Here is a 22,374-nt window from a genome sequence, read left to right as displayed (position 1 = left end):
ATATCACCCATGCCAATGATGTCTTATGCCAATGATGTCTGTCGTGCCATAGTTGCCCATCTTGACAACACCAAAATTTTCAGACCTGTATGTAGCAAAAAACTCCCTCTGTGGTGTAGCTTGATAAGAAGTACTTGTGTCAATCACTTACTCAAGATCCTGACATACAAGAAAAAATATCATTAGAAGGAGACAAAATTAAATAATCATCACCTGCATTGTAGTTGTAGTATTATCCTTTGACTTTGTAGACTCCACTTCTTTTCCATTTTTCTTGCTCTTCTTATGTTGCTTACATTGGTTCTTGTAATATCCTTTGTCACCACAGTTATAACAAATAATATCTTTTCTTGATCTTGACTTGCTTTCATTCATGCGTGAATTGTTTCTAGACTTTGACATTCCTCTATTCTCTGAGATAAGTTCTTGTGAATCATTTTGAGATGTTGCCGAATTCTTTCTTCTCAACTCCTTATTCAACAAACTACTTGTTACTTGACTCATGGTGACAACACAATCTGGCGTAGAATTATTAAGGGAAACCGCCAGTGTCTCCCAACTTTCTAGTAATGAATTGAGAAGTAACAATGCCTGTAACTCATCATCAAGAGACATTTTCATAGAAGATAACTGGTTAGTAATACTCTGCATTTTATTCAAATGCTCAACAATGGAAGCACTCTCTCTTTATTTTAGGTTCACAAGTTTTATGATAAAAAAACTTTGTTGCTAACTGTTTTTCTTTCATAAAGACCTTCCAATTTTTTCCAAAGAGAATATACAGAACTTTCAGTAGAAACATGGTGAAAGACACTATCTAATAAACCCAACTGTTTTTCGATCTAACCTCTTCCACTCATCATCTGTTATAGTTGTGGGTTTTGCACTATTCCCCTACAAAGGTCCAAACAAATTTTTGCAATACAAGAGATCTTCTATTCTTGGTTTCCATATCATCTAATTGTTTCTATTTAAACTAGTCATGCGAGAAACATTACTAGCCTCCATATTCAAATACAAAATTAAATTACTACAACTCTGCTCTAATATCAGTTGATGGAGATATAAAGAGAAATAACTTTTGTATATGAACAAATAATAGCAGGTCATAACACACAGCAGAATTAAATAGAATCACAATAAAATAGAACACTAAGATATACGTGAAAAACTTCTTCAATGTGAAGGGTAAAAATCATGGGGAAAACTAGAGATAATCTAATATAATAATAATGAATATACAAATTTCAATCTATTATCCAAAACCCTAGTAACAATTACAAGAGAATAACTGGGATACAATGATCACGTCATTGTGCTCAATATCTAAATCCTCCCTAATTCTCTCCAAGTAATCACAATTAGAATCTATTATATATTTAATCTAACCTAATATGAGAATACCGTTGGATGATTTAAAACAATCTTTCCGTATTATCCTTATTTTCTTCCCTTTCTTTCTCCTTGGATTTTTATCTTTTTCTCCTCCTTTTTGTTGCTGCAAGGATCTCCTGTGCTACCCTCATTGCTGCCCTATTTATGCCTCTTTCTGCCTTTAAAATGTAGCCACTCATACCCCCCTAATATGAATTAGGATTAGGTTAAGTGAGGAGGTAGAATGTGGGCTGTTCAAGCCTACTATGGGCTAAATCTGTGGGTTGCCAACCCAACAACTACCACGAGGGCAGGTGCCTACTTCGCAGCCTTCTTCTCGCAACCATGACAGTAAAAAGGTTGGAGGTCCTTGTTTGGCTCAATGAGAAAGAAGGCCGAGGTACGATAAGTTATTGGAAGGCAAAAAAAAATATGGATTCCGACAAGACGATAGATGAACTCCTAATAGAGGATGATGGTTCATTTGCTCCTTTGGTTTTCCTCGTAAAGATGTTTTTTTTTTTTTTTTTTTATCAGAAATAATTGATATAGGGGTTTAATTCACTTCCAAATATTTTTTTTATTTTTTAAATATAGATATTCATAAAGAGCTGATTATAAGCTATACCTTCTAATAAAATGGAGTGATAAAATGAAAGAACAAGTTATAGTTCAGATATATGTTTAAGAAAAAAATACTATCACAAAAGAGTTTTGGATAAAAACTATGAGTATAATAGTATATTTGTTAAACCACTTTTCTAAGACAATATAACCCACATTCATAAATAAAATAATAGAAGGAATGAGAAATAATTTTAATATATATTACTTTGGATAAATAATTGATAGAGGGAGTGAATTCATTTTCAAAGATTTTTTTATTTTTTATAAATATAGACATTAAGCTATACCTCCTAAGCAAAATGGAATAGTAAAGTGAAAGAACAAGTTATAGTGAAAACTGCTAGATATATGCTTAAGGAAAAAAATAGTATCATAAGTTTTTTGCGCAAAAACTATGAGTATAATAGTATATTTGTTAAACCACTTTTCAATTAAGATAATATAACTCACGTTCATAAATAAAATAATAGAAGGAATGAGAAATAATTTCAATATATAGTACTATGGATAAATAATTGAGAAAGGGGTGAATTAACTTTCAAATATTTTTTTATTTTTTATAAATATAGACATTGATAAAGAACTGATTATAAGCTATACCTCTCAGCAAATGGAGTAGTAAAGCAAAAGAACAAGTTATAGTCCAGATATATGCTTAAGAAAAAAAATAATATCATAAGAGCTTCGGACAAAACTATAAGTACAATACTATATTTGTTAAACCACTTTCCGATAATATAACCACATTCATAAATAAAATAATAGAAGAAATGACAAATAATTTTAATATATAGTATTTTGGATACATAATTGATAGAGGGGGTGAATTCACCTCCAAGGATTTTTTTATTTTTATAAATATAGACATTATAATTGATTATAAGCTACACCTCCTAACAAAATGGAATAGTAAAATGAAAGAATAAGTTATAGTCAAGACTGCCAGATATATGCTTAAGATAAAAATAATATCATAAAAGTTTTGGGCAAAAACTATGAGTACAATAGTATATTTGTTAAATCACTTTCCTATAATATAAGGAAAAATATCTATGAAGCATGGTTGAATAAAAAATATTTGATTGTATTATTTACTTTCACATTCCTATAAAAAAAATAAATTTGATGATAAAAATATTAAATGCATATTTGTGGGGTTATATAATAATGAGATAAAAGGTTTTAGACTTTATGATCATATTAGCTAAAAGATAAATTATAAATCATGATGTTATTTTTAATACAGAAGAAGCTTGGAACTCTACAAGTATTTGAAATTTTAATAATTGTAGGAGAAGAAATCGATAAGGTATATAATAAATTGCCTATTATTAATACCTCATCCGAATCTTCTCATATTTTAAATGATTCTAATAATATTGAAATACCTCTAAGAAAACTTCATAGTCTTTCATAGATATATTAATATGATGATTTTGCATGTTTTGCTTTGGAACTTATTTATTTTGAAATTGCAGCTTAGAAATAAGAATGGGTATAAGCAATGAATGTGGAATTGTAAGCTATTGAAAAATATAAGACTCTGAAGTAGATAGATTTGCTGTCAGAAAAAAATAATAATTAGACTCAAGTGAGTGCACAATTTAAAATTTAATATAGATGGCTCATTGCAAAAACATAAAGCTTATTTAGTTATAAAGTATATGCCCAAATTTCAAGTATTGATTTATTAAAAACTTTTTCCCTTATTGTCAAAATTAATACAATTAGAATAGTATTAGCATTAACAGAATGTTAAATCAATCTTTTTAAATAAAAAGTTACAAGAGAAGGTTTATATTGGTCTGTATAGCATAATTGCCAAGTACTTTATTTAACATAATTTTTTTAAATTTAAGTAAATCCAACTTTATATATAAAAGCCCATGGTATAAAAATTCTTGTTATCTGTTTGTATATGGATGATATGATTTATATTCAAAATTTATCAAATATGCTTACTAAATTTAAGAAAAATATGATGTCAGAATTTAAAATGATTGTCTGGGACCTTTGCATTATGTTCTAGGAATGAAAATATTTAAGATGCAAATGAAATATTTTTGTGCCAAGAAAAATATGCTAAAAATTTATTAAAAAAGTTTCATATAATAACTTATAAGTTAGTGAATACTCCAATAAATATAAATGATAAATTTATATTAAATGATGGAGTTAGAAAAATAGATAAAAAATAATATAGAAGTTTATTCGGAAGATTAATCTATTTTACATATTCAAGGTTGGATAGTATGTTTGTAATTAGTTTGTTATTGAATATTCATCATGCAAATAAAAGAGTTTTTAGATACATAAAGGGATCTCTCAATTATGGCATTTGTTATGAGTAGATAAAAGATTTAAAATTATATTCTTATATTCAAAATATTGATCGGACTAGTTTGTGCATATGATTAGAAAAAGTACTTTAGGATTTATGTTTAGCTTTAGCTTAGAAGTTTCATGGATAACAAGAAAACAAGATGCATTACTCCAAGTGAAGTATGTTGTGGCTATAAATATAATATGCTAAATAATTTTGTATCAAAAAATTATAGTATATCTTCAAGAAAATAAATATACTATTACAAGAATCGTATCTTTTACGAGCACACCAAACACATTAAAGTTCGATATCATTTGATTTACGAATTGATTGATAAAAAAACATTAAATGAACTATCATCATAGCACCGAAGATTAGCTCAGGGTCATCTTTACAAAAACCTTGACAAAAAAAAAATTAATTTTGAAAAAAAAATAAATTATAATTATGTTGAATTAAGAGAGTATGATAAAATTAATTCAATTAGTTATGATTAGATACAACAAAAGAAAAAGATTTAGATTAAGATGGATAGGCGAGGATGAGGAGATTTGTTGGGTGATTGATTTTTTTCACATTTAAAAATGTTATATTTTATCATTTTATCTAATATAAATATGTGCTCTTTGTTATTTTTATTATCATGTTCTCTTTCTCCTTAAGAAACCTGCAGGAAGTCAACAGGTCTTAAGTCAACAGGTCCGAATTTGACGACACTAATAGGCTGAAATTTGCTGTTTTACAAATGTGAAAGATTCCCACACGATAAATAATCATCTCAAAACACCAGAGGCAATAGTAAGGCCAAAAAATCGTCGAAAGAAGGAGGATTGAGAGAGAACTTGGTTGCAAAGTTCCAAGGCACTGTTGTGACCATGTTTTGATTCCAGCAATCTAGCAACGAAGTCTCTTCTCTGCTTCCATTGCAGCTCCCTCTATGGCTCTTTCCACATCTGCCGCTGCCATCTATTATTACACGCACAAAAATATTGAGTTAGAAATGGAGTTATATAAGTAGCACACTGCCTGACAACAGTAATACATACAGAAAGTTGTCGCTCCAATTCACCTTTATGAATGAGTTCAGCTTTATGATATAGGAGCAAGTAGTAAAAAGAATCATATATGCAAACAACTCTGCAAATTCTTAATAGAACTCCAAAGAACAATTGCTTTCTTGAGTTGGATAAGTGTCCATTACGAGTTCTTCAAACAGCAAAATATGTATCATATATCGCATTCTGAGCTTTCAAAGGCAAGATAGCCATTATCATTGAAACACTGTCTCTCAAATTAATACCTTTAAAGATGGAAATGTACTCCAAAATTCTATTCTAGCATTGCAATGTACGTTTCTGCACACCTTGGTGTCGATGCTCATGACGGCAGAAAGCTCGGAGCTGGAGAGATGAGCACGAATGGCTTTGGCCGTCGCATCCATACTCTGCAAGCAACGAAGCACCCCGATCATGGAGTCCACCGGAGACGATAGATTTGCCGCACGAATCTTAACCTTTTCCCCCTCCGTCGGATCGCTCCCCAGCACCTTGGCCTTGAGCTCCTCGTAGCGCTTCTGCAGCGCTTCCTTCACTCCCTTCAGCTCTTGTACGTGCTTAGTAGCCGATTTGACGATCGAGTTCTTGTCACACTGCACAACGCTGAAGCAATCGATCAGTTCATCAACAGCATATCATCGATGAAGACATGGATATGATAAGATGAGACCTTTGATCCGGAGGCAAGCATCGAGCACAAGTCAGCGTAGCTCTGGCTGAGCTTCTCCCTCCTTTTCCGCTCTCTCATCATATGCCGGAACCCTCGGTTCGCCGCCGCTGCCCTGCGCTCCTCCGCCCTGGGGATGCTCCTTAGCATCTCGATGAGACTCCGGTGGATGTTCCGGCCCGAGCCGGAACGCTCCACCATCGTTTGTGGACCGTCCTGCCTCAGGTAGCTCACGAAGGCGGTCCGGGGTGCGTCGAACTCTGGCATGAGGCCGGATAACAAGAAGGCAGCGGAGGAGTAATCGAGCGGCAGCTCCGGGAAAAAGGCCCCGAGGAGATCGCCCTCCATCTCAGGTTGTCCCTTCACTGATCCTGCTCAGTTCTTATTATAAGCACTTTGAAAACGTGGTCAAATTCAAGGGTTGGGTCTCCGTTTCTCTATTTCCGGACGTGGCAAATTGACGATGGTGGTCACAGCGGTCCATAGAACGCTTTGACCGTTGCTGTTGGACAACGGAGTCGGACCGTCTTCGGGTCATTACGGGTCGTGGAATTTGATTTGACCTCACGTGTAATTCGTGCGGCGACGTGGATCGAACAACGGCACGATTGGATGTGGAGGGGGGAAAGCGGACCAGTTGACGATGGCTCGCAAGTGGTTTTGATTGTTTCGTTCATGAGACCCTAAATATTTGGCCGGTAGTGGATATATATATATATATATATATATATATATCGTAGTTTGTTTTTCATCCACGTGGCTGTCTCAAAGACCAGACGCGTGGAGGCGATAGTTGAGGTCAGCTTAACGTCATAGATGGGCCCACTGCAGAGTCTTGTGTGGGAGGGGGGAGGATGGGACGTTCTTGGGTCAGCAACAACGCCGGCATCATAAAACCAAGCAAGACGAGACCTTTCTTGCTCGTTTGACGCCCATGTGATTGGTTGCCCAACATGTGGGCCCCACGGTAGCCTCCAATTGCAAGGCAGGCATCAAACTCACAGTGATATCATACTCTCTCTCTCTCTCTATAAAAAAAAAAAAATATATATATATATATATATACACACACATACATACATCCCAAGTTGTTATTAAGCAATGTACATGTATCTTTATAAAAAAAAATAGTATCTTGTATTTCTATCCTCTAATTTATGTTTAGGAAATAAAAATGCATTTGAAATTTTATTATTTTAAAAAATTATTTTGAGGTAAATAAGAGATTTAGATATTTGAAAGATTATATGTATTATATAATTTAGAGGCAAATATGCTTCTTCTTCTTTTTTAACCCACAAGGATGTATATGTAAAACCTTCTTAATCTATTAATCCTGGACATATAATACATGATCAGATGAAGCCGAACGGCAAACCCTAGCCCTCTTCGGATGCTACGGCGCCCGTCCCGGCCGCCGCCGCGCCGCCGCGAACGACATCATGGACTTTGCCGAGTTGGAGGCGATCGAGGGCCTCCGATGGCCGTGGAACGCCTGGCCACCGTCGAGGAGCGACGCCGCGGCCCTCGTCGTCCCCCTCAGCGTGATGTGCTCACCGCTGATGCCCCTCCCTGACCTTCCCGTCCTCCCCTATGAACCCCTCCTCTGCGCCAGCTGCCGCGCTGCTCTCAACCCCTACGCCCGAGTTGACTACCGCAGCGCCCTCTGGACCTGTCCCTTCTGCTCCCACAAGAATCCCTTTCCCAGAACCTACGCCGGTATCGGCGAGAACAACCTCCCAGCCGAGCTCTTCCCCACCTACAGCACCGTCGAGTACGCCCTTGCCAGGAACCCCCGCCCGAATCCTGGTCTCCGTGGTGGATTCGGGCTGTCCTCGTCGTCGGTACCCTCGTCATTGTCTGCTTCGGCGTCCTCGTCGTCGCTGTCAGGGCTGGACGCATCGCGGGTGCTGGAGCCAGCATTTGTTTTCGTGGTTGATGTGTGCTCGGAGCAGGAGGAGCTGCGAGCGCTGAAAAATGAGATCTTGCATGTCGTGGCGCAGCTGCCGGAGAATACGATGGTCGGGCTGATCTCATTTGGATCAATGGTGTGGGTGCACGATCTGGGATACACTGATTGCCCCAAGGTTATGGTGTTTTGTGGTGATCGGGAGCTCACTTCCGAGAAGGTAATTCTCACTTACCTTTCAGAATGATCATGATCTTTTAAGCTCGTTTCACCATCGAGTAAATAAAAAACTAGTGGAGATATAGATTACTTTTCTAGTTTTGTTTGTTTGGTGGAGGACAAGGAGATTACTTATGTTTCAATGAGCAGAAAAAAAAAGGGATGCCTTATGATTGCTTCAGTGCTGAAATCGTGCTGGTATTAGCAACATGAATTGATCAAATTATATTTACAACGAGAACATTCGTTTCTGCCTCACGAACAAATCTGGAAGGCCTTCATTGTAATCATCCCATCGACTGATTGTTATCCATAGTCTCGTATTAGGAAATAAGCTGTGAGCTAAGTTTGGACTATAATATGCAGTTAAAAGTTGGATTATATCATTTCTGATGACAATTCTTTACAATACAAACTAAGTTGGACAATTTTTTGATACTAAAAGTGCTAAATGATATGAATTGAGTAGTAATAGTTTTCTTTCTTAACTAGGACCTTTTAATGCTAGTTTGTGCTGAAGGTCTCTAACTAACTTCATTCTTGGTTATTCTGTGCTCAGTTGATCACGGAAAGATGGTTCATTCTATCATTTTCTTATTTCTAAAAATATAAAATGATTAAATTTGTCTATTGATTTATAATTTGGATAATTGTGGTCTGATAATTGTTACATGACCTTAAAAGATATTCGTGTTCTAATTGTGATCAGATGGATGTTATTTGGCAGTGTACAATGTGGAACATATCCATACTTTATAATTGGTTATTATAGAATGTAGTTTTAGAAGATCCCAATAACAAAAATGTTTATTTTTAAACAAAATATATTGTGGATGACAATTTTGATCATAAAAGGGTCTTCCTTGGAGACCATGTTTAAAAAATTAAATAAAATAGTGGTTTCATAGTTTCAGAATTTAAAATGATAAGGAATCATGTTAATTGTTGTTTACTTACAGAAATCCTGATAAAAATTTTTCTCTAACATATAATAAAATGATAGAGCAAATATGTAAAAGAAGAGACATGATTTAAGGATATGGGAACTTATGTCAAAATGGTCTTAGTCCTTCACTTTTTCATTGATCTCTACAATAATCATATTGGGGAGAAGGTATAAGAATAATCTCTCCTTATTGCTCATATCATGAGCACTCTACCCGATTTATAGGAGAAGAGTAAGTGGTTACCTTTTATGGTCACAGGTAGTTCCTTGGGGGAAGTTATGATAAGAATTCAGCCTTACAGTGGTTTTAATAGGGAATAGGTCTTCCTAGGTGATTGTTGCATAATATCCTACGTAATTTATCAACACCTGTACATGTTCTTTCCATTTGTAAAAACAAATACAATAATTTGTCAAAATTTTCAGCAAGGCTGTAAATGATGAGTCACAAGCATCTGCCATTGGACAGCTGTGGGTGGAGATAGCTTATATTATATGTTATAGTGAACATTCATATATGCTGGAATCTCAAGGAGATGTTAAGGATGCAAAAGTTGTAGGAAGATGTCAGAAATGTTGAGGTTCTGAGAAGCTGTTGAATGTTCCGAAGTTCTCATTTGTCATTGTCGGAGTTTTTGGGTTCTATTTTAGGTCCAACCAACTTTGGAGTTGTCAACATTTGTCGAGCACATATGTTTTTGCATATAAATTGGTCATTTTATCCCTTTCAGTTTATTGAGGGTATCTTGGTCATATTAGGCTTCTAGAACACATCTTACTTTTAGTATCTGCATCGACTCAGTTGTATCTGAACCATGGTTTACAATACCGTACCACATCGTTCAGTACGGTCGGTATGTACCAATTCGATAGAGGACCAGTACGGGTGGTACATTGTTACACTTGTCGATACGCTCGATATAGCTCGGTACAGCTCGGTATGTACCATACCGACAGTTGATTTGTACACCGGTATGGTATGGTGTTCAGAACCTTGATCTGAACATTCCCTTGGTACTTTTGCAGACTGTGTTGGAAGCGTAACATCATAGTTCATCATGGGGAGCCATTGGAAACACCTTGATTCAGTACCAACCAGTATTTTTCACTGTCTTACTGGTGCTATTCTAGCTCAATGAAGATAAGTTAGCCTTCTCATAGCAAGATTAAATGTAAAAAAGTAATATTGTTGGAAAGTTGGAAGAAAAATGGCCAAGTGATGAGCAAAGTAGCTTATAAAGCTCTATCATAGGATCCTATTACTCAATCCGAAGTATAATAGAACAACTATTTCTCATGTCCAAAATACGCTCGAATGACATCATGACAGATAAAAGAAAGGTTTAGGAGAAAAGATAGTTTCACATTTTTGTTTTTCTTAAGGAATAATGGCACATACTGAGCATTAGAATTCCATGACTACCCTTAACTTTATCGAGAGACTCCTTTTGGGACTTAAATGTTACAATGTTACTTGAAAGTATAAACAAGTAGCTAATTGATTGTAAATTTTCAACTGAGCTGATACTGGATGTAATTTAAGAACGAAATGACTGTGATAAATATATAGTTCTGCTCAAAAGTCCATATCAACCAAAAATCAACTTTGGCCGTCTGAATAGAGATGAACTGAGTAGCTGAGATTGAGTGAATAACCAACCATTTGCATCCTTTCTTCTTTGATAGACCCAAAATGACCTGATTCAGTTTTCCTGGACTTGAGGCAAACCTCAGTGTAACTAGATGTCATTGATTGAAGAAACCAAATGACCAGTTAGCACAGACTATCCGTACTATTGTGACTTTCCTGTAGGCCAGTTTATGCCTTACCTGGGTGCCATTAAGTCTTAGCTTTGTGCTTATAAAGTCTCTGTTTTCTTGTCATCCTTTCTTTTTGTTTATATCTTGGTCAGCAAAGGATCTGCAAAAGCCTATCCAGACGTATTTTAGTAATGGTCTTTAGTTCAATATAGAATATTTTTATTTATGCAGCATCAACACAAAGACTACATGTGTGACCACCATTTGCATACATGGAGAACATGGTCACGACCATGAAGCATCCCTGCCTGTGCAACCACCATGTAGCATTTTAGAATTATGTTTTGATATAATCATGCTTGACATTTAATTATGAATAAATGGATTCAACTTTCTTTGGGACTAGCTAACTGCAAAGAATTGATCCATGCATTTCCGTAGTAAAGTAATTTGGTACGGTGGTTGCTTGGAAGTTATGTATTTATATTGTATGTGCTGTTATATTGTTTTGGCTCTAGGTTAGTATTAAAAAGCGGGTATGTAGACTCAACACTTTTGCTTGTGCATTCTGGAGGGGCATGGCTGTTTCTCAGGCTATATTTATTGAGTTACATCTTGCATTCAAATATTTTTGCTGTCAGGGATTTTGGATTTTGTTGGCATTTAAAGTGTTAACTTTAAAAAAAGAATGGTCCTGCATAAGCATTATTTGTTGCTTATATTATGATCGTAGCACTCCTGAGGATAATAACACCCTTCCTGGTCTGAATTCGACTAAGGCTTTGTTAATTTCAGATCCAGCAGCTTATGAGTGTCTCTAATCACTCCAAACTGGGAATGGCTCAATCCATCAAAAAACATGGCTTTTTACTACCAGTGTCTGAATGTGAATTCAATTTTACATCATGGGTTGAAGAACTTAACTCCACACATAATGCTTTACCTGGTCATCGCCCTTCGAGGGCTACAGGTGCAGCAATCTCAACAGCGGTTGCTCTTCTAGAGGTTTGCTCAGCTAATGCTGGTGGTCGTGTAATGGTGTTCACATCTGGACCAGCAACTATTGGTCCTGGAATGATTGCAGAGACTGATTTAAGTAAATCTATAAGGACACACCGAGATCTTGTAAATGGCAATGCTCCCTTCACTGATAGAGCTCGTGGTTTCTACAAGCAACTGGCTCATAGATTGGTCGATGGTTCATTTGTTCTTGATCTGTTTGCTTGCTCTCTTGATCAGGTTGGAACTGCTGAGTTAAGATATCCGATTGAAAGCTCTGGTGGTTTTTTGGTGCTTGCAGATTCATTCGAGTCAGAGCAGTTCAGGAAATGTTTAAGGCACATCTTTAAACGTGAAGGTGCAGACCATCTTAATATGAACTTTGATGCAACCATTGAGATTGTGACCACCAAGGAAGTTAAGATATGTGGGGCACTGGGACCTTGCATGTCTCTTAGAAAAAAGAACAACTCAGTGAGCGAAAAGGAAATTGGCCATGGTGGAACCAATACGTGGAAGATGAGCACACTCATGAGCAAGACATGCATCGCTTTCATCTTCCAAGTTAGCACTGACAATGTTGAGCCACCACCTGTCCTCTTTATTCAGTTCATGACACGCTATCGTCATGGGAATGGTGGATTTCGCCTAAGAGTGACCACTGCTGCTAGAAGATGGGTTAAGCCCCACTTGCCAGAGCTTACTGCAGGGTTTGATCAAGAGGCTGCTGCTGCTGTCATGGCCAGACTTGCAGTCCATAGGGCTGAGGAATACCATGCTCGGGATGTCATCAGATGGCTGGATAAAATGCTTATTCGTTTCACAGCTAAATTCGGGGATTATGTGCCAGAAGATCCATCAACATTTCGGTTGTCATCTAACTTTTCCCTCTTTCCACAGTTCATATATTATTTACGTAGATCACAATTCATTGATGTCTTTAATAGCACCCCAGATGAGACCGCCTTCTTCAGGCTGATGCTGAATCGGGAAGGGGTGGTTGGTTCACTTATCATGATCCAGCCTACCCTATTCCAGTACTCGTTTGATGGGCCACCCATTCCCGTACTACTTGATGTTAGCTCAATCTCTCCAGATGTTATTTTGCTCTTCGATTCTTATTTCCACATAGTGATTCACTATGGATCAAAGATTGCCCAGTGGAGGAAGCTTGGGTATGACAAGGACCCAAACCATGAGAACTTGAGGAAGCTGCTAGAGGCACCAGAGATTGATGCTGAGGCGCTCATAGCCGATCGCATTCCTGTGCCAAAGCTAGTGAAGTGTGATCAGCATGGGAGCCAGGCAAGGTTCCTACTGGCAAGGCTAAATCCCTCTGTGACCCAGAAGACTCTGCTTACAGATGGCTCCGAAGTTATCTTCACAGATGATGTGAGCTTGCAAGTGTTTATAGAGCACTTACAAGAGCTAGCTGTGCAGGGTTGACTACCTCTTGTTGTATATAAGTCCTTTGTGGGGTTTGGTGGGATTAATTTTTCTAGGTTTCCCACTCCTGTTGTAATTTTGTACAAAAATCTTGTCACACTGCTGCTTTCTTGCTGGTTATGATTGTGAAGGGAAATGTAAGGCTGAAATTTTGGGTCTTCAGTTTTTGCCATTGATTTTAAAATTGGTAGTGAAATGGAAGCTGGTGAATGGGGGGTTTTGGTTGCAAAGTTAGAAATCCTTTATGGAGTATTTATGGAGAAGGCAAGCATTGAATATAACAAAAATGTGTCTTCACATGTGACTATGTTGACATACGTTCACTATCCACATCTGCTGCTTTTGCTGTCTAATTTAGCATCACAGAAGTTCAAGTGATACCCATGCAAGGTTGAATCTTTTGGTTCAAAGCTTTTTCAATTGAGTTAAAAATGGCTAGAAAAAAAGTTGATGCTCTTTGGAAATTATAGGCTATCAAAAGAAAGAAAAGAGGAAAGCAGGAAATGATGGAGAAATTGAAGGTATGAAGCTGTCATTGATCTCTTCCTGCCAAAGAATATGACCATATTGCACAACTAGAAAATACATCAAGCATATCATTTCAGGTTAAAAAATCCATTTCTCACTGATTGAAGAATATTCTGCACTCTAGAATGTTCACTTCCTTGGTCAATGTAAATGTCACTTCCTCTTCTGTATTGCAAAAAAATAAACCTATATACATTTGCTATTTGAGGCTGAAGCACTCACTATTTCCATCATCAGGGATGCAAGAGCTATCTAGCAGATTGAGCTGCAAAGCTGATACCTGAAGGCTTTGATCTATGTCGACAACCATGATACAAGTTTCACTTGATTAGTTCTCTCTCTCTCTCTCTCTCTCCAAAGAACTTAAATTAATAGAGTATGCCACCTTGCTGTTAAAAGAAAACGGAAAAGAGAGGCTGGACTTCCGACTCATGAAACTCTTCCAACCGAAGACTCTTCCTTATGGCAGCAGAACAGAAATCTTGTGTGATTTGGACACAGCACCAATTGCAGCTGTCGAGCAGCTTTTTCTTGTTCTCACAGGTCCCATCAGGGTGGTTGCTGCAGCTGCAGAGAGCCTGCTGGTACGCAGGATCCCTTGCTCATTGTTCTTCTCCCCTAATTGTCTTTTCCCTACAGCTAACAAGGCGACACCAGTTCATCGGAATACTACACCCGAGGGATCCTTTCCTTCTCTCTGACACTAGAGCAGTCACATGTCCTGCTTTGTGGCGAGGGTTGAAAGCAGGACAAAGGCACAAGAACCTTGTTGCTGGTGCAAGAATAAAGGTGCACTTCAGGAACTCTGTACCCTGCGCCTCTTTTGTGTGTTCTAAGGTGTTGATAAATACTTCTTTAGCAGTCCCAATAGGAGTAAAGCTTTTTGGGAGGATTATAATTTTAAGTATATTTTCTTCTTTTTGTAAATTAATTTTTTTTTTATTTTTAATTATTTTACATTAAAATAAATACTTTTTATGCTTCTAAGTTACTATATCTCTCTCTCTCTCTCTCTCTCTCTCTCTCACATCAGAACAAAACAATTTATGCCAGGAATTGTTGGCAAACACAGCATCCCAAGTGGGGTGGTGGATTTATCTAATGGTTTGGCAAGAAGGCAGGGACCTGATTAGCAGTGGAGCCAAGATTAGTACCTGTACTTTGACAGCAAGTGAGGAAACTTTGCCCTCCTCCTAATCTTGTATAATAGAATAATACAAACAACATGATTGGTTGATATTTGACCATTTTATCATCAAATGAATGTATCTAATTGCTATAGAATTCAGTAGTTGCTGCAGTGTGCTTGCTAATCCTCAGACTAATAATGGCTGATGACTTTGATTTATGAGAAGATATACACATGGCTACAAAATTCTATTTTTTTCTTTTTTCTCATGAACACAGTAAGATTTTGAGAGATGATGTGCAGGAACCATAATGCAACCAAATAAAATGCATCAAGAAATTTCCGGCACAGTAAAGAGAGCACAGCAAGAAACATGACAAGCTTCAGCTTCTGTTGCAAGGCAAAGATAGAAAGAACATGGAGCTCTCTCTGCATACCAAGCAAAGTTAATTTCAGGTGCAGGAGTTCATAAATGTGACCACAGATCAGTACAGGAAGACGGTGCATTGAGGAGGAGGAAGGAAGGACGGTGTCAGGGACTCAATAAAAGCCATTAATCTTGGTGTTGATACAATGGTGTGCCATGTATTCTTCTTACATTGGCCTTTCAAGTGGCAATGCTATTTGTTGTCTGAGCAAGATCTAAGGCACTGTCTTGGCAACATTTTTGTTTGAAGTCAAAAAGAAAACAAAAACAAAAAAACAATTTGTTATCAGTCCTTTTTGAATAAAAAAAAGATAGATTGATTGGAAATAAATCTCTTGTGGGATTCTTTCTGCAATCTACACAAGAAAAAGAAAATTAGTGAATTGTTTTTTATGGAAAACATTTCAGAAAGCAGAATTCCAATACACTGAAATCTCATCATATCCAAAGGTTAAAAGAAGGACTCACCCAAAAGAACAATTCTCTTTCTCCAAAAACCAAAAACAAGGAAAGGAAACAACACCATGAGTTGGTCTCCAAAGTTCACAAACAATGATTCTCTTGGACTTTATGTCATTGGTATAGAAGCCCACATTTATGAACACAAATGCATTAAATCAACATCATTTTCTCCTCCTTGGATCCTTCCTTTGGGCATCTGCAAAAGCTTCTTCTTCCATGATTCCATTTCATGCCAGATTTAAAGAAAGATGGTCAGAGAGAGAGAGAGAGAGAGAGAGAGAGAGAAAGAAGAAGGTAAATAAGCTCAAAAGTCACAGTTTGACCATCAAATCTACCTCTTACTCTCTTCTTTTTTGACCTCCCTATCACCAACTAAAGGACAAAAACAAAGCTCCTACTTTTCCCCTGCAAAGCAAAGCAAAGCAAAGAAGGATTACGCTCTCTTCACATTCTTCCAATAGAAGCCATCATATTATTCTTTGGCTCTGCCAAATCGCTACTCAATCGAATAGTGTTGTCGTGTAGCTTCTCTCCATGGCGTCAGCCGACGGCCGCGGTCTCCGGCGGTTCCTGTTCAGGTCCTCCTCCTCCTCCTCGTCCAGGCCCCACGCGGCGGCCGACCGGAACCCCCTGATAGGATCCCCCCCTCCTCCTCCTCCTCCTCCTCCTCCTCCCCGGTCGCGTCCGTCTTCGCCGGGCAGGAAGAAGGGGCTCGCGGCGGCGGCCTTCCGCGGGCTCGGCTGCGCGTCGGCTGCGGCCTCGCAGGCCTACGCGCCCGCCGCGGCCGCCGTGAGGTCGTCGGCGGACTGGCAGGGGAAGCGGCCGCGGCGGCGGAGGGCGAAGAAGAAGAAGAAGGAGGGGAGGGGCGCGGTGGGCGGGGACGTCTGGTGCGCCCCCGGGATGCCGTTCGCGGCCGAGGCGTCCGTGGACTGCGTCATGGCGCATCAGCCGATGGTTGGAAGAGGAAGGTTTGATGCCGCCGAGCGGATCCACAGAGAGGTAGTAGTACATCTTGAATTCTTCCCCATCATCACTTCCTCTTCGCGTCGGTGCCGTGAAAGGTCTCATCTCTTTGCTTGATTTCCGGTGTTCTGATACAATTCCGATGGGGGCTTTTCATTGATTTGTATTCTCTGCTTTAACTGCATGTAGAGAACTTTATAGATTCTTTTCCTAATCGTGCCTTTCTTTGGGTGAAAACTGATTCTTGCCGAATCAATCTGTAGTTTTTCTTGTTCTTGTTTGTACTTCAAAGCTCCGATCTCTATGTTCTTGTATGCATTTGGCATTTGACTTAACAACATAGATGGTATTCTATGGCAGAGGCCTTACATTCCCAGAAGAGTTAGCCATCAAGAACAAATCTCATCGGCCACGGATTCTTCCTCGAATCTTGATACACCGTTCTATGGACCTGGTCTCTTGCCGTTGGGTCATCTTCGCCACTTGCGTGGATATCACCGCACTCCCGGCGGGCTTGAGGAGGTGATGCACCACCCTTTTAGTATGTCAGTATCTCAGGGGTTTATTTATATGGTGGTTTGCAATCTGAACTCATTTTTCTTGAGGTTGCTCTTATGTTTTCTTTATTATGGACATACATTGCTGTCATTGAGTGTGCATTTGATTGCATTCGTTCATGCAATATCTTGGTGGTGTTTGAATCCATGTTTCTTTTGATATTGATGTTTCTCCAAATGTATGTTTCACATTCTTGAGCTTGTATAGTTTAATTTACTGAATTTTAACTAACGGCATCCGATATTGCTTAGCTCCTAAGCAAGAGGTAGTTTCAATTTCCACTGTCATTTGTTTGTTATCTTTAGTTTTACTGTTGTCTGTTCAAATTGGTCATATCGACTTTTATCAGCTACGATGATGCGAATGTGTTTTGTGTATAATACAGTTTCAGGAAGTTAGTTCATAAGATTAATCTGGTCATGGTTCTTGGGAACATGTTTGCCATAATTTATTTGAAGGTTTTTAGTGCGTAACGCTCCACTAACATAATTCGGAATGCATCCTTTCTTGTTAATGTTCGTGGATATTATTACTTGGTTATATCTCATTGAGGAAGACAATCTCGAAAAGGAGTTGTTTATGTGGTGCAACTAATTTGGAAATTTTCACATGCATTTTAGTTTCTACATTATAAAATTTTTACTGTACAATGGAAGATGTTAAATGCATGTTCTGATTTAGGATTTAAGTGGAGGTGATGTTGTATGCTTTTTGTCTTTGACCGTTGGCGATGGGGTAGGGTTATGCAAGCTAGGTCCACACTTTGCTCAAAATATAAGAGCCGACAAAAAAATTTAGCTGGAGTTTGAGCACGGAAAATAATAATGGTAAATGTTTAGCTTAAATCACCTGGTAAAGAAATGTGGTTTCAGCATCTAAGCTTTAACAAAATGGTTCGAGTGACAGAGGCGCACAAACTCTAAGCTAGTTAAGGAGACACTGTTAAGAGAGGGTAAATTCATCTTCTTTTTTTTAATATGTAGGAAAAATAAGGATGAGCAACTTAGCAAGTGGTCTATTTGGGCTTTAAAAATATGAGAAACAAAATTGCAGTATTGGTCTTTCAAGTCATGACTCATTTTTTTGCTTGCTAAGTTCAAGTTAAATGGGATTGAAGTGTTCATCGGACACATCTATGGTATATCAAAGTTCTAACTGCTTGTCCGCATGGAGAGATGAAGACAACAGTGTCTCCCATTGAAGTTACCAATGCTTCTATTGATGTTTCTTCTAGTATCCAATCTTCTCTCTCACAATTGAACATACCATTCGTGGAGAACCTGAAGGATCATGAAGGGCCATAATGATTGTTGTTGAGGCTTACGATATTATCATCTAGAACCCACATGCCAGATCAAGATGAGCAAGATTACTTGTTAAGGAATTAGATTCCAGGTCTTCAGTGGATAAATCCAATGACATTTGGATGAGAAGTCATTTGCAAGTCTCCTGAACATACATTTTGCACCTTGAGGCTTTTTACTTTAAGAAAACCTTGATCTGAACAATTCTATTTTCGAGAACTAAAGGTCAATTCCATTTTCACGTGTGATTTAAAAATTTAGGTTCTTATTCTAATAGTCTTGTACCTTAAAAAGAATTAGGCTCCCATTTTAATTGCAAAAGATGCTTTGTTGGTCATAGTTGGAAGAGACAACACGATTGGAGTTAAACGTTTACTTTGGATATTATATTTTTAGGAAATCAAAATTAATCTAGGATTTAGATACTGCACACTAATCCAATGCGATCGATGGCCAAAATGGTATGACATCATGGCGGATTATTTGGGCTTCATTATGCTGTAACACATCCAGAATAATATTTATGAGTTGATATTATGCATGCCAGTATGGACTGCAGTTCATTGGTCCATGCTGTAGATGTTTGCACACAACATTCTGAATGCGACTTGGCATGCAACTTACTTTAACCACGATTCAGAACTTTAAACCTTGAGTCGTTTACAATTCACTTGAATGAGACCGTAGTTGAGAAAGTGGTTTTAGCTCCACTAGCGTGACATACTGAAACAACTAAGAGTTCTAAGATTTACTTACAGAATTATGGTTCTGCATGTGTTGTCGATGGATGTAATACTTGAGATAAGGATGAAAAGTGATGTCTTTCACCGTATTCAAGTTTTCTTGTACCCTTGAAGATCGGTTAACAACTTGTATAAGATCTCTCACCAGATTTACCTAAATTGCAGATTATGATGTTCCAGACCAGAGTTCTATTACGTGGAGGAATGGAAGTGTATGACCAATTCCGAGATTGGCGACTTGATGTTGATAACATGTCATATGAGGTTGCTAATTGCCTTCTGAAAACAACCTTTTTGCCGTATTTGTAGCATGCTATTCTGAGGACATTGTAATTCCATTTTCCCCTTGTACAGGAACTACTTGAGCTTGGTGACAGAATTGGGCATGTGAACGCAGGACTCAGAGAGGAAGAGATTGCACGTAGTCTCAGGAAAACTAAGCATTCAGTTTTTGATGCTTCGGCAAACCATTTCTCGCCTGAAGTAGAATGGAAATGCAGTATTTGTCAAGTAGGTTCTTTCTGGCTCTGTTCTCGACCGCCTGAAGTTTTGTTTTTTTCCAGCCGTTCCTGATGTTCAGTAATTCATTCATCTCTCTCGATACAGGAAGAATATGAAGGGAACGATGAAACAGGAAGGCTGCAGTGTGGCCATAGCTACCACATGCACTGTATAAAGCAGTGGCTTCTGCTAAAAAACGCATGCCCGGTTTGCAAGACACCTGTTCTTAAAACTTAGTTTGCCGGTCATAGAGCCAAAAAATCTTTCTCTTTATAGCTTTTGGCCGTGATAAACAGTGTATTCATTGATTTTTGTTGTGAATTAAACTTGCTGGTAGAGTTGTGTCATTTCCATCTCTCTTGATCTGCTCAACCACACTTCTGTATGCTTTCCAGCATTTAGATCCATGTGTGCATGTGCAATGCTATAAACGTGGCAATCACCACTTGTATCTGTCTTACATGTTTCTCTTGAGTTTGGATTGAAGAGAGTCAAGATCTGGATGCAGGAACAGAACCAAAAGCAGTATTGGCAGAAGAACCCCCCGTGTCCTGGAAAACATGTGTATGGAGTATGAACTATGCCAATGACCATGTCAGGGTTGAAATGTCAGATGGCAAGCAACCCTCATTTACTGCAATACACTGATGCAGCATGCAAGATGACTCTTATCAGCTACTCTGATGGGCAAGCTATCAATGGGAAAGTACATGGACCAGCTCATCTGTTCATAAACTCAACCAAAAGATCCAAAACAAAATCTGCTGCTACTTAATCTTCCCAATAGCCTACATTTATGCTTTGCCAGATGAGTGAATGCATTACATCAGCTGGTTCGACAGCATTCACAATTAATGGATGTCAGTAACCAATCTACAGTGCTCCACCAGCAGCAGCCAAGGAAATTTGCATAGCATCTCAAAGGGACAGGATGAAGGATCCCACTTTTGCTCCCATGTTGCAGTGATAATTACATTGATTTGGGGATTTTTCAAACTATTGCAAGTCAAAATGATTTTTGAGATAGGTGAGAAAAACAAATCAATGGTATTAAGAAAAAAAAAAAGAAAAAGAAGACAAAAATTGTTGTATGAGATCATTTGGTCAGTTCACTGAAGAACAAAATCTACCCAACAGAAGAATGCTGAAGGCAAGAAATCACTCTCTATATGCATAAACATAGATGTAAATATAGTTAAATATAAATGAATACATGCATTGTATAGGTATTGGGGGTTTAGACATGTCGGGATTTGGGTCGGGTTAAGATTAGGTTTAGACTTCAATGTTACTTCAGCCCAAACTAAAGTTGGGTTGATATATCTCAGCTACAGCCCAACCAAACTAAGCAATGTGGCCCTCAATCCACCCTCGTTCACCTTGGTGGGGCCCTTATGTGGGTCGGTGACGCAGGTAGTACGAGGGCGGGGTGCACTTCAGAGAAGTAATCTAGAAAGTTCTATTCGATTTCCTGATCCTATTTCCTCCCATTTCCACCGCCTCGGGGAAGGGAAGGCGGGAGCGGGAGAGAGCGAACAGAGAGGCGATCGTTCCGGTAGCGTCGGCTGTGGATATCGGCAAGGTAATCGACTACAGCAGCAAGAACGTCGCCTCCTCCTCCGCCAGCACTGAGTCCAGCGATGACGGAGAGACCGCGGGCTAGGTCGATTCGTGGGACGCCGCGTTCGTCCAGGACGATCAGGCCGTTCTCTCTCTCTCTCTCTCGATCTTTTCGGGTTTGATTGAAGGTGGTGCTTCTGTTCTGGTTTTCCTTCTTGGTTTTGCAATAGATTTTGGTTCTCTTTCTTTGTACTTGTTGATTTTGGTTCTTTATCATCGCCGAGGTCATCGAATACTGCAACAAGTGAAATCCGGATCGACGAGGTCATCCATCCTCTACGACCTCATATCGGTCCACTCTTTTCCTTTTCACTCTCGTTCTAAGCTTTCTGTGGCGATCGTTCCGGGTTCGATGGAAACCGGTGCTTGAGATTCTGGTTCTTTTTTCTTTGCGACTCGACTTTCATTTATTTTCCTCGAGCTTCTTGATTTTGCACCAGATGCCGGTTCCTTTTCCTTGTTCTTGAAGTCGACTTAGGGTTCGTCTTTATGCTTCATGGTTCGATTCATGGTGTTTGATGTGTCGATTCTTTCACCTTAGTTTCGAATTGGATTGATTGATTTGCTTGATTTGTCGGTTCTGTCTCATCATCCTTCTTGATGTGCATTTTATCATGCATCTTGATTTGCACCAGGTGTTGCTCAATTCTTCTTTGTATTAGTTTGTGTTTCTTCATCTTTATGCCTCTGGAAATCACTGGCGTGTATATATAGTCTCGGGTTAGTCATGTTGGGACTTGGATAGGATTAAGGTTTAGGCTTAAATCATTGCCCAGCCCAGACCCGGGTTGGATTGGGAATTATCAACCA

At 38.5% G+C, this 22,374-nt stretch overlaps 3 protein-coding genes across 4 annotated transcripts; 2 read left to right on the top strand and 1 right to left on the bottom strand.

Moving 5' to 3' along the window:
• Positions 1 to 4,865: 4,865 nt before the first annotated feature.
• On the bottom strand, positions 4,866 to 6,397 carry LOC135635310 (transcription factor BHLH148-like). The gene is made up of 3 exons (XM_065146294.1): positions 6,053 to 6,397; positions 5,691 to 5,975; positions 4,866 to 5,293 (listed from the first exon to the last, which is right to left on the bottom strand). Exons 1-3 carry the CDS (start codon positions 6,395 to 6,397, stop codon positions 5,222 to 5,224), a joined length of 702 nt encoding a protein of 233 aa, XP_065002366.1. The 3' UTR covers positions 4,866 to 5,221.
• A 992-nt stretch (positions 6,398 to 7,389) lies between these two features.
• Positions 7,390 to 13,491, top strand: LOC135583119 (protein transport protein SEC23 G-like). The gene is made up of 2 exons (XM_065148651.1): positions 7,390 to 8,178; positions 11,680 to 13,491. The coding sequence occupies exons 1-2, from the start codon at positions 7,492 to 7,494 to the stop codon at positions 13,327 to 13,329; spliced, it is 2,337 nt and encodes a 778-aa protein (XP_065004723.1). The 5' UTR covers positions 7,390 to 7,491; the 3' UTR covers positions 13,330 to 13,491.
• Positions 13,492 to 16,290: 2,799 nt separating this feature from the next.
• Positions 16,291 to 20,291, top strand: LOC103981165 (uncharacterized). Of its 2 annotated transcripts, none has more exons than XM_009397788.3 (5): positions 16,291 to 16,877; positions 17,199 to 17,360; positions 19,609 to 19,707; positions 19,798 to 19,953; positions 20,050 to 20,291. In XM_009397788.3, exons 1-5 carry the CDS (start codon positions 16,410 to 16,412, stop codon positions 20,179 to 20,181), a joined length of 1,017 nt encoding a protein of 338 aa, XP_009396063.2. In that variant the 5' UTR covers positions 16,291 to 16,409; the 3' UTR covers positions 20,182 to 20,291. The 2 variants fall into 2 exon arrangements, with proteins under 2 accessions (XP_009396063.2, XP_009396064.2); XM_009397789.3 differs by having other exon boundaries at positions 16,295 to 16,874.
• The last annotated feature ends 2,083 nt before the right edge of the window (positions 20,292 to 22,374 follow it).

This window comes from Musa acuminata, chromosome BXJ3-4 (assembly GCF_036884655.1).
Source record: "Musa acuminata AAA Group cultivar baxijiao chromosome BXJ3-4, Cavendish_Baxijiao_AAA, whole genome shotgun sequence".
Lineage (NCBI taxonomy): Eukaryota > Viridiplantae > Streptophyta > Magnoliopsida > Zingiberales > Musaceae > Musa > Musa acuminata.
This window is presented reverse-complemented; position numbering and strand designations above follow the sequence as displayed.

Coding starts and splice junctions, on each gene's coding strand:
- LOC103981165 (XM_009397788.3), top strand. CDS start 16,410: ATGGCGTCAGCCGACGGCCGCGGTCTCCGGCGGTTCCTGTTCAGGTCC. Junction 19,708..19,797: donor TTGATAACATGTCATATGAG/GTTGCTAATTGC, acceptor CCCCTTGTACAG/GAACTACTTGAGCTTGGTGA. Junction 19,954..20,049: donor GGAAATGCAGTATTTGTCAA/GTAGGTTCTTTC, acceptor CTCTCGATACAG/GAAGAATATGAAGGGAACGA.
- LOC135583119 (XM_065148651.1), top strand. CDS start 7,492: ATGGACTTTGCCGAGTTGGAGGCGATCGAGGGCCTCCGATGGCCGTGG. Junction 8,179..11,679: donor GGGAGCTCACTTCCGAGAAG/GTAATTCTCACT, acceptor TGTTAATTTCAG/ATCCAGCAGCTTATGAGTGT.
- LOC135635310 (XM_065146294.1), bottom strand. CDS start 6,397: ATGGAGGGCGATCTCCTCGGGGCCTTTTTCCCGGAGCTGCCGCTCGAT. Junction 5,976..6,052: donor TGCTTGCCTCCGGATCAAAG/GTCTCATCTTAT, acceptor AGCGTTGTGCAG/TGTGACAAGAACTCGATCGT. Junction 5,294..5,690: donor TCATGAGCATCGACACCAAG/GTGTGCAGAAAC, acceptor GTGTAATAATAG/ATGGCAGCGGCAGATGTGGA.